The sequence below is a fragment of the Podarcis filfolensis genome (assembly GCF_964270895.1).
Source record: "Podarcis filfolensis genome assembly, chromosome: 7".
In the NCBI taxonomy this organism is placed as follows: domain Eukaryota; kingdom Metazoa; phylum Chordata; class Lepidosauria; order Squamata; family Lacertidae; genus Podarcis; species Podarcis filfolensis.
In genome coordinates this window covers 50,100,537-50,112,692 of record NC_139603.1, presented here as the reverse complement: position 1 = coordinate 50,112,692, position 12,156 = coordinate 50,100,537, and the positions used below count along the sequence as shown (strand labels likewise).

The 12,156-nt window shown below is 41.3% G+C and overlaps 1 protein-coding gene across 5 annotated transcripts in view; it reads left to right on the top strand.

Annotated features, from left to right (window-relative positions):
- The window catches only part of GAREM1 (GRB2 associated regulator of MAPK1 subtype 1), a 78,245-nt gene that overhangs the window by 19,940 nt on the left and 46,149 nt on the right, over positions 1 to 12,156 (top strand). For all 5 annotated transcript variants that reach the window (XM_083622964.1, XM_083622961.1, XM_083622962.1 and 2 more), the window contains one exon: positions 260 to 400. In XM_083622964.1, coding sequence (XP_083479090.1) covers positions 395 to 400 — 6 coding nt within the window. In that variant the 5' untranslated portion in view covers positions 260 to 394. The remainder of the gene's footprint in view (positions 1 to 259; positions 401 to 12,156) is intronic.

Below are 12,156 nucleotides of genomic sequence, written 5' to 3'. Positions count from 1 at the left end.
TATCCCTGTGAGAATTTGGCACTGTAGACCCACAGTGCAGATGCAGTCCAAAAGCTGAGACAGCTGTTTGCCTAAGACCACATACTAAATTCATTGCAGAGATTAGATTTGCACCTGGGATTTCACAGATCCACCAGTTGGCCACTATACTAATATACTATAATATATTAGCTCAAGCATTGTATGTGGTATCTGAAAGTATTCTACATGTTAATTATGGTATTGATTGTTTGCTCTCATTTTTTATTTTTTTTTGCAGGAGAAGCTATAGAAGGTCTTAGGGAGAGTGAGTACCTTTTGATTCATTCATGCCGACAGTGGACCACAATTACAGCTCATAGTCTGGAGGAGGGACATTACGTCATAGGGCCGAAGATAGAAATCCCTGTGCATTATGCTGGTAAGTGTGGCTTTGGCTCTGAACTGCAAAATAAAGGGTGACTGAGTTGCCCACCAATTACGCCAGCTTTTTGGTTGCTTGGCAAAGGAAAGCAAAATTGACAGCAAAGGTGACTATTACTTTAACAAAATAAGTGCAGAAAAGGAGCTGTATCTTATTCCTACAAGCTGATGATACGCACCAGTATAAACTGCTAAATCGTGATTTTAACTAGGAAAGCTTCATTAGCTGCTGGAGAAAAGTGGTACAAGTCTCATGCAAAACAGTCCTCCAAAGTTGTTTTGAAAAAAGATCAGGTGCCCAACTACATCATGCCTGAAAATGTACTGAGCCACATGATAGCCTACTTATGCCTGTTCCTGGCAGCAGTGCTACGTGCTTCTGAATAAGCATGTGGACTTGGAACGGATGCCAATCAGGATCATTTTTTTAAAAAACTTACTTTCTCTTGTAAACAACTATTGTTTAGTCTAACCTATGACATCGCTGCAAGTTCATGCATGCCTTCCCTTTCTGCCGAGTTCTAAGAGTTCCCTGTTGTCTGGAATAAATAGTTGTGGCCAGTCTGTTGCTTTTCCTGGGGACTTTTTTCATTTCTCTTTCTCCCTCTGTTCAAGGCTCGCCAGGCCCCTTTTCAGTGCAGGGTTTTAAAATAAATAAATAAATAAAGTGACAGCTATAATTTGAAATTTCCTTAGCTGCATTTAAGCTTCCTTTCTCTTATATCTTTCTAAAACTGGGTCAAGACTGCAATTCTAATCAAAACATTGTCCTCTTCACTGTTCCAAAACGTCCCTTGGCTTCAACAATGAGTGTTGGGGCAATCATGTCTCTGCTTAAGAAGACAAGATAGGAATGAGCCTCAGAATCACCTAGGCAGCCCTTTTGATCCTCCCATTGTGCAAGCAAGTGAACAGATCAGGAAGACTTCCATTAATTATAGTTAACGATAGTTCAGACAAAATGGGAAACTATAATTAATTGAAGAGTTGCATTTAGGGAGGGGCTAGAAGGACATTCATAGCACGACTTACCACACTGAGTTATGATCATATGAACTCTCCCACTCATTCTGAAATAGTAACCTCCTGTTTTCAGCAATATGTGAAATATATCCTTTTTTCCTCTCCTTATAAAGGAAAAATAATTATAGGGTAGGGGTTGAAGGGACGGGGACCTGGGGTAGCCTTCCCCAACCTATTGTCCTCCAGATGTTGTTGGACTATAACTCCAATCAGTGCCAGTCAAGAGTGATGGGAGTGTAGTCCAACAACATCTGGAAGGCACCACGTTGACCACCTTTAAATAAAAAGTGGTATTTAGGAACACAGCTGGCAACAATAAATCCTATTAGCATTTTACAGTACTGAAATTTGCCAGAGTTACTGGTACATCTATTGTGGGGCAATCAGAGGCCAGTTTCCTGCTACGTACACTCAATGGCTCTATGGATCAGTTGGCAGGCTTTTTCTTGAGAGACTATTAGACTTTAACTGCAATTTAAAGAGTACCTCTGAGGGCCTTTATAATTTGATCACTATCTGATAATGTTACTTGTGTTTGTCATAATGTGCTCTCTCTCTCTCACCCAAACAACTCATTTATGAATTTAGTGATTCTGCAAGGAAACTAAAAAGCAATGCAGAGGTGCAATTCAGATGAGTAGTATAAAAAGCAACTTCACCTTCCACATTAGAGGCACTTTCTCTTCCTATCTTCAGTTTCTGAATCTTAATCCCCTCCATTATATGATACAATTACTACGGGGAACTCATTCAAAGCAGTTACTGGTGTGGTATATTTGTTATGTGGTTTCTTCATACATTCCACTTGTAACATTTCTTTCCTTTTGCTTCCCAAACCACATCTACACCATCAGCAGAAAATAGTTGTAAAACATTGATTGCCATGGCCTTTCCTGAAGTCCCCTGGTTATGATTGCTGTGTGAGTGCTGGTTTTCTTCTGCTACAGTTACCGAGATGCTTTGTGGTGCAGATACAAATCCATGAGTGGAATCTAGAAATTGAGGTTCTACCCAGTTCAGTTTAGAATGATTAAAAACAGAAGACCAGCGCTACCTATAATAACTCAAATACCCATGTGGAAATAAGATCAAAAATATTGTGCATAACGTGAAGTATATATGGGATGGTAGCCGTGTTGGTCTGCCATAGTCAAAAAAAAAAATTTTTTTTTCTTTCCAGTAGCACCTTAAAGACCAACTAAGTTAGTTCTTGGTATGAGCTTTCGTGTGCATGCACACTTCGTCAGATACACTGAAACAGAAGTTGCCAGATCCTTCTTAGAAGGATCTGGCAACTTCTGTTTCAGTGTATCTGACGAAGTGTGCATGCACACGAAAGCTCATACCAAGAACTAACTTAGTTGGTCTTTAAGGTGCTACTGGAAAGAAAAAAAATTTTTTTTTTTTTTATATATGGGATGTATGCAAAAGAGTAAATATTGCAGAAGTTCAAAGGCAAGAGTTTGCTCTTGTTTGACAGCACACAGTGTCTTTTCCCAGGGTTAGTGATGCCAAGTCTGTCATCATTAAAGAGTAAAATTCTGTGTCAGGGAGTTAACCATGTTACGAAATGATTAAAGGAGCACTTGCTACTCAATATGCTTTCTGAAAGAACTGAACTTTGTTTCCTGATCCAGCTCAAGGTTGAAAATGGAGTGGATTGACTTAAGCATTTTCCGGCTTGTGTGTGCCCATGTTAGGGATTTAAGAGTGTGGTTGACCTCTTGAAAGAGCAGTCATGCATTTTTTCTGCTTGCCTCAGAAAAGCAGAAATTATACCCATGTAGAGCTTCAACATGGATCTGTTCAGTGCCTGTGGTTGATGGATGCTGCTCTAGGAAGAGGAGAGAGAGAGAATATGTGTCTTGCATGCAGGCGTCTTGTGACAAACTTTAAAGGGATACAAGTTCTAAATCCAGAAGAGGGAAAAAGGAATTGATAATATTGCTGCCCAGTTTGTTTGTTTTAATTAAAGTAATGTATACACAGACCACTTCCTGTGTAAAGATCTTGAAGTCTAAAATTCCAGTGAAGATAAAATGTTAACATATAAAACCAAATTTATTTAAAATATACATAAAATCCAAATGAAATGGATGAGTTAACTAGTTGGGATAAGCCTGAGCAAACTTACTTTAATTGTCTTTGGAATAACATTTTATTTAATTTATTTTGTACGGTTTATATACTGCTTGACTGAAAAACAACAGCCCTCAAAGTGGGTTATTGCTGTATTATTCAAAGTGAGTGCAAAGTGGCTACATGTGAAGTCCAGGTTCTTCCATTGTGGCATTCAAGTGCCTTGAAATCTGACTGCTGTGGTGGTGGGGACTACAGCAAGCTCCAGGTGATCGGCTTCTTTATCTTAAGAGCTGCTAGAGGGGAAGAGAAGGAAGTTCTTTCCCAGAACCATCTCCTAGATCTCTCTGTATGTTGGGTCTTAAATCTTTTAAAACTCTTAATGTTCAGACCTAACTATAACCCTCAAACATAATTTGAGAACAAGCTTGAAGCCATCCCATGGTATCTGGGCTTTCTGCCAGATGGGGGCATGCTCTGTCACAAGGCATCTAGCTCTCTTCCTACTTCTTTGCAATGAAGAGTGCCGCCATCAATTGTGTTGCAATTCCTTGTTTACAAAGAAACACACTACGGTGTGTTGCAATTCCTTCATACTACAGAGTAGCTGGAACTACTGTTAGGGCATTAACCTTGCCTACAGCACTTCTTGAAACTCTTTAGTTTTTATTCAAATTGGTGGGGGAAACCTAGCTATTCTTTAATTATAAAAAAAACAACCCTAAAGAATAAAGCTTACTTCTTTGTGTTGTATGGAGAGTGATAGACGCACAGTGCCTCTGAGTGCAGTGGAAATAACATGATCAGCACATGTCCTAACATGTTGCTTTTCTGAATATTTTCAAAGTTTCCCCCTGTGCAGCTATACTTGGCTAAACTTGAATGCTACTTTGTACACAGATTTGATGAGTGAAGCAGTTGAGCTGCAATGAATCATTGTTGGCTGAGCTAGTTTCTAAAAGGATTGGACTACTACTTTGGGCACACTGTGGTATGGTGTCTAGATCAAGGGTAGTAATAGTACCACTCTATTCTGCCTTGGTCAGACCATACCTGGAGTACTCTCTAGTTCTAGGCACCACAATTTAAGGAAGATATTGAGAAGCTGGAACATGTGCAGAAGAAGGCAACCAAGATGATCAAGGGTCTGGAAACCAAGCCTTAGAGGAACTTTGGAGGGAGTTGGGTATGTTTAGCATGGATAAGAAGAGACAGAGATGAGATATGATAGCCATCTTTCTATTTATCTGTACACCGGTAATCATATCATTAATTCTGATTATTCGTATTTGCCCATGCAACAGAAGCCTGTTACACCAAAATGCAAGCAAGTTAATAAGCTGCCTTGGGTTCCCTATGGGATGACCTTTGCTGAGAGGGGGGGGCAGTACAACCCTGCTGATTCTCTTGGATGTCTTGTGGCTTTTGACGTTATCAGCTGAATGGGCTGTCCAGGCTGGGTGTAGGAGGCACCACTTGGCAATGGCATCAATCCTAATTGGATGTGCTTTGTCTGTTCTGGGAAAACTTGTGGAAAGCATAATTAAAAATAAAAGTACCAAGCATTTAAGAACAAATCTTGCTGAAGAAGAGCTGGCATAGCTTCTGCAAAAATGATAAGCATAGGGGTGATCTAGTGGGCATTGTGTAATCTGGACTTTCAAAAAGCTTTTGATAAAGTCACTTGCCAAAGACTGTTGAGTAAGCTTAGCAGTCATAGGATAAAGACAGATGTTTGTCCACACATGTATTGGTGGGGGGTGTTTTATGGACAGCATTTTAAAATTTGGGGGGGGGGGGGGTTAGGCAGGTGTTTGGCATTCCTAAGCAATAGATTTCCAGGCAGGCTAGAACCTTGAAGCTTTTCTGCTTAGAAAATGCTATAGGGCAGAATGTTAAGTAGGGGGCAAGTCTTTCCACCTTTGGGGGGGGGATGCTGGCTATGGACACAGGAACTTGGTGTTTTATTTCAGCATCGCTGTGCTTCCACTGCAGATTCGTATGCATGTATATTGCTTTGGGTCTGAAGCTTCCTAGTGAGAAGAGGAGGGTAATCACTGTGCCAAATGAATAATATTTGGGTCAGGGCAAAAACTTGGCAGGGAGCTAATTGTGTGAGCCAAGGTTGCTTCCTGCAAGGATCACTTAACAGCCAAGCATAAAAGAACAAGAAGGGAGGATCTGTGCATGTGTGGGAGGAAGAGGGAGGAAGAGGGAGACCCAACAGCTGGGCTCCAGCTGGCTAGGATTGTCTTAATCCTGGAAAAAGAAAACCAGCCAATCTTGCTTCTACATTTGTCTGTTTGCTTGCCATGGTGTTTTCAAGCCTTTAACACTGCTATTAAATATAATCCCCTATTATGTAATCTGTAGGTGTGTTACCTCTCCATTATCTCTTCCTCCATAGTCATTTCCAACTTTGGGCATAAAATTATAGAACTAGAAATTACGCCCTTGAGGCTACTCTTCCCCTCCCCGCAACCTCCCTTGCCGTTTTCTGGGGGTGAACTAGGAATATGTGTGCTTTTACATAGTCCCTGCTTTCTTCCAAGTGTTTCCAGGGTGGTCACATTGGAAAATGGAGCAAATGCACCCACTTTTCTGCTCTTTCATTTCTGGAAAAGTGCTGGAGACCTTCCTTCTATTTGTCCCCTCTACTTCAGAGCCTAGTACATCTGTGTACCCCAGATGTGTCAGAATGTTTTGAACCCAAGACTGCTCCAATTCTTTTTTTTCCCCTTTCCTTTTAATAAGTCTGCTCAGTTCCCTTGCCTGCTCCTCACATTTCTACCAATGCATGTTCTTTCATTCACAAACCCTGAAGTTTCTTCCTGGAATCATTTGTCTTTTCTACTCCTTGTTATCAGACACTCCTGCATAACATTTCCTCCTTTCTGAAGTATGTTTCTGACAGCAACCTGAAGGAACAGGTGCATAGTTTGGGCGAATTCCTGCATCTAGTTCTGTCATTAGAGGCTAAGATCCTCATGGCTAAGATCAGGATAGTTTGGCTCACACGCACAGGGAACTTCAAGGTTGGATATCTGCAATGTAATCTGTGTGGGGCTACCCTTAAGCTTGATCTGGAGGCTGCAGCTGTTGCAGAGTGCAGCGGCTACATTGCTAGCTCCTTACTTGCTAGTCTCCTCCTGGGCCAAGTTCCAGATTCTGCTACTCAAATATAAAGTCATATATACAGTGGTACCTCAGGTTACATACGCTTCAGGTTACAAACTCCACTAACCCAGAAATAGTACCTCGGGTTAAGAACTTTGCTTCAGGATGAGAACAGAAATCGTGCTCCGGTGGCGCGGCGGCAGTGGGAGGCCCCATTAGCTAAAGTGGTGCTTCAGGTTAATAACAGTTTCAAGTTAAGAACAGACCTCCGGAACGAATTAAGTACTTAACCCACGGTACCACTGTGTGTGTGTGTGTGTGTGTGTGTGTGTGTGTGTGTGTGTGTGTGTTGGGACCAGGTTACTTGAGAGGCTGCCTTATCCTTTACCTCTGTTCACTCTCTGAAGCATAGCCTCCTCTCCTCTCCCCTTACAATTTTGTCTTCACTGGGGTTGATTCCCCTGTCTGTAAATTGTTGTAGCAACCCAACTCTCCTCCAGCCACCTTTCGAAATCATTGGTAAAGGAGACCAAATACAGCCCTTGGATCCCAGAAATATTAATTCCACCGGGGAAGGAACTGTTTGAATTGAATGGCTGTTTCAATCTGTAATGGATTTGGGACACCTGATGCTTTTAAAAGGAAGGCATTGAAAACACCTATGGTGTCGGGTTACGTCATACTGTTCAATGTTTGCTCAGATGTGTATGTGTGCACGCCTTGGTCTAGAGAATGCTGGTAGGAAGTGTGGTTGGAATACCTCAGTCAGCAATCCTCCCCATGGAAACCAGAAGCGCTTCATGTCTGGGAGTCAGTGCCAGGCACGTCAGCCTGGCCTATTAAAGCAACTGACATCATAGATTTCTCGGACTGTGACTGAATTGTGGTACTAGGCAGCGGCTGTTGCTGAACTGAGGCTCACTGCTTAGCGGTTCATTGCAAACAAATACCTATTGTGTGCATTACACATAATGTACAATCACTGAAAAGTCATCTATAATGCTAAAGCATTTTCTCTATGCATTGTGGGGAGAGAGGGGGGGCTCCTTCACTGCAAGAAACCAGAAAAATCGAAGTAGTCTGAAAGCAGACAGGAACAGATGCACTGTTCGTTCTCAATTAACCTGGATTTATTTAAAGTGTCTGAGTACTAATAATCTTCTTGCTAGTATAGCAAAACACTACCTGCATCGCTCTCTATGTAGTGTGAGTTAGCCTGGGGAAAGTGCATGATCCATTGTCTCTAACAGTTGCAAATAACAGATGGCAGCATAATGTGATTCCGTGTGAATCCTAAGCACTTTGGCCTTTTATAAATTAGGATTTATCAAAGAGCCTGCTCTTTCCAGACAAGTGTTGGTGACCCACTGACTATAAAAGTGCACCTTGCAACTTAATAGCTTTTCTTTCACACAGTTGGCTTCCTGGCCAGACTGAAACCTTAGCAGGAAAAGGATTCTTTTAACATGAAAGCAATTTTGTGAATTTATTAGCAAAATTATTCATCTCTACTGAACTTCTCCACCTCCTCCTCCTCCTCCTTCTCATTTGATTGATTTTTAAATGCTAACTTGTATTACTTTCCTTCAGGGCAAGGACATCAGCCCTGTGACCTTCCAAAAGTTGTTGGACTACAACTTCCATCATCCCGAGCAATTGGTCATACTGACTGGGGCTGTTAGGAGTTGCAGTCCTGCAACATCTGAAGGATCACAGTCCCCCATCCTTGCTATATAGAACAATATCTCTGGCTATGGAATTAAGGGGCTAACATAATTAGTAGGGGGTTGGTTCATATTTGATGACCTTGATGTGTTCCTGCCCCACTCACCTTTGATTTCTCAGCAGGGCTGCGCTCATGCAGAGGTGCTGATGTACATGGGGACAAAACATGATGCCTACACTCACATTATCACCAGCAACTCTTTACCTCTGTGCTATCCATAGCTTAGATCCAGAACCTGACCTGGGAGACCAGGGTTCAAATCCCCCACCCTGTGCAGAAGATCACAAGGGGACTTTGGGCCAGTCACTCTCCCTCAGCATAACCTACCTCACAGGGTTGTTGCAAAGATAAAATGGGATGGGAGAACCACATAACACCACCTTGAGTTCCTTGGAGCAGGAGGTAGTATATAAATGAATGAATGAATGAATGAATGAATGAATGAATGAATGAAATAGCTAGCTGCAAATTCTATAAATGAGTTTGAGATGGATCATGCAGCTAAGGGAGGAATGTGCACAATTCATTTCCTTTACTCCTCTTATTGGCAATTTGCCCCTACACCCCCAGCTTTGGGGCCTAAGTTTCAGTGGGTGTAGCTTACTCCTTCTAAAAAAAGTTAAACCACTCGTTCTACTACTGATCCACTGCTATCTATCAAGTTTCTTTAAACTAGACATTGGATACATTTTTCGTTTGCAGTCTTAGACCAGTTTACTCCTGAAAGTAATTTGTCTCCATCTGCTTGGAAAAGCTACGTGTGTTTTACATAAACAAACTATTGGAGATTTTTCTTTTAAGGTTCTCCTTTTGTGGTGTGATTTGGTTTTGTTGCTCTGATTCCCTTCAGTTTTACACAAGTGCTAATGACAAGTCAAAAGGGACAGCACAGTTTGTATCCTAAAGCGACTCTTAGAAAATTGCTTGCTGGAGAATGTAGATTATTCCAAGTAAGAGTGAGCTAATATTGGGAAGGGATGATGATGATTTTAAATGCATCACTGACACCATGATAAATGTTTTCAGCTTGTATGGGTTAAGCAGCATTTGCTTAAAATAAACTCCTGAGCAGCTAGAGGAACTCTAGCATTCTTTTGCTTCTGAGCCTACCCTTGTGACTTGTAAAATAGAATGGCATGTTTCTCCACCAAACTGTGGCGACCGTCTAATTCTGTATAAGCTTCAGGGATATTGCATTCCTTCTTGCTCTTGGTTTCAGTATCAAAGAAACACCAAACATAATAACTTGAATTATAAGAGTTCTATTTCTATTTGCAGTAAAAAATGAAATAAAATATGGATGCAAGGGGCAAAAGATAGTGTATGAAGGTCAGGGAAATCGGAGAGGTACCAGTGACTTGATGAGCAACACAAACAGAAATAGGAGTTTCGAAAATAGAAATTTTTTTTTTGTAGTTCTCATTTCATATTATATTTCATGGACCTGAAGTCAGGTGACTATATGACTGCTGGCAACCCCTGTCTTTCTGGCAATTGTTTTTTTCCCCCCTTTTCAAAATATGAGCGCACATAATGTTGTTGTTCTTATTGGACACTGCTGGGGAAGTTCCAGCACCTGATAGCCACACCTGGTTAGTCCCTAAGGGTCTATTTCCCCCGTATTTCTACTATGGTACCCACCATGTCATTTCTGTAAGGTTTAACTGCGTTTGAAAAAGCCCATCAAATGCATGTAAAGGAGCAACCATTGTGATGTTCAGGTGTGCTTCTTAGGTGCCATTGGATTCCTTAATGTTTTTCAGACATTACAAAAAAGACACAATCGGACTCCAATGAAAATATTGAGGTATTGTCATGGACTGGTTGGATACAGAGGAATGGTGGAAGGAACCAGCCTGAGCATCCCCAAGGGAAGACGGCTCAGAGCCCGGGGATTGGTGGTGGGACAACAATGAGCGGTCAGAGGGAGAAGACTGAGGGGGAGGAGGTGTTGGAAGCTGAAGAGGTAACATGGCTTGGTGAGGAGGGAGAGTCTGTGGCAAGGAGTAGTCTTGAATCAGAAATAGAAGTGAAACCAAGAAAGTGGGATGTGAGAGGCCAAGAGACAGAGATCAATAAGGTGGCTGAAGAAGCACAGGTGTCCCCCTCTCCTGCTGCAACAAGATCTCCCTCCCCCCTGGTCTCCCCAGGAGCAAAAGAGGCATGAAGTGGGAGGAGCAGAGACAGACCTGCAGGTGCAGTCTCAGATTGCTTGAGAAAAACCCACTTAGGCCTTCAGTCTCCGCAGTTGCCTTGGAAGGGCAAGGCCTACTGAAGAAGAGTTTCTGTACTCATTCGGCCTGGCACTCCTGTGTGGATCCTATTTCTTCTAATAAATAGTTAACTTCACTTACTCAGTGTGATTTGCTGCTGTCTTGCTCCTGACAGGATCTACCCTTTACAGCCGTGTAGCCCTCAAATGTAACCTTAAGGTGTAGAAAATAGCAGAGGAAATTTTATATTCCAAATTGGATCAGTGAGAAACTCTTGCAGAGGAATGTGCTCAGTGGTCTGTAATGAAAAAGAATTATAATTAAAATAATTGCCTTATTTCTCATGTATTAATTTTTTCTATGTTAAGCTGCACCTTCAGACTCTTTTGGTGCTGCTCCTGGTAATTAGCAAGGGGCATTCATGGAGGTACACCCATATTCTACTAATTGTTCTATTCCTATATATAGCAAAGTATCTCTTAGACTGCTGATCCCATGTTTAAATGGTTCGGATATTTATTTCTCTTTGACTGTGACCCCAGTGGAATACCATGTTCCTGTTGCAGAGAGCTTCATACAAATGTGCCTTCTCAGAGTGAAGGATACTTCCGAGAACTTGCAATAGTAGACAATACCTTAGGCTGCCCGAGTTATCTCTCTGATGCTTTATCTTGTCATATTTGTCTGAGTAACGGTGAATCCTTAATGGATCGTCTTAAGTGGCTAATGTCAGGAAGGTTAGTCTTCTAACTTTTAACAAGAGAAGCATAATGCAATTTCAAAACGAAAGCTTTACTCATGCAAAATATCAATGCTCTTTGTTCAGTTAGTAACTATATACAATATAATACCCTTTCCTTTCAAAGCAAATTTTGGCTTAATCTTTATATTCGTTTATCTTGCGCTTCTCATCTTTTGAAAATTAAAATGCAAGTTCTTCTCCCCCCCCCACATCAGCTGACTATCAAAAGCAGTGAAGTGTGTGCTCAGAAAAATTTGAATGGGAAAGTTTCCCAGAAAATGTTCTGCTGCTGTGAATTGGTGGATATAGGATTGTGCTTGCTTGCTTTTAGTTTTGTTTACATAGTGAAGTATGCGGTGTGAATTTTACGTGCCATATGAATTAAATAAATAAATCATTACATGGTGGAACTAATTATTTGTTCTAAAGTTAAGTTATTTGTCCTATGGTTAAGTTGGGATACTTTTTAAAAGGGTTCAGAATGCTCTTTTGTTTCTATACATTGCACAATCTGTGTTTCGCGTGTCTTAAACACGTCCAGTGCCATGAAACCTTTTGTTCATGTTTTAGATTTGAGGGGGGGGGTAGTTTTGTGTTTGTTGTTTTGTTATTAACCAACCCAGAAATAGAGGCATTAAGTCACCATGAAAAGTTCTCCAGGGGTGTGGTTTTGGGGGATGAATGGAAAGGGGAAGCGATAGCTTGGAGCACTGCTGAGCCCAAATTTAAACTTGTTAAGAAGCCTAATTTTAAACATGTGATTAGCAGAGGCTGAAGAGATTTAGAAGTTGGCAAGCAATCAAAGTAGAAAAAGTACTAGAAGTTTCATTTTTTAAATTTTGATGTACAGATGA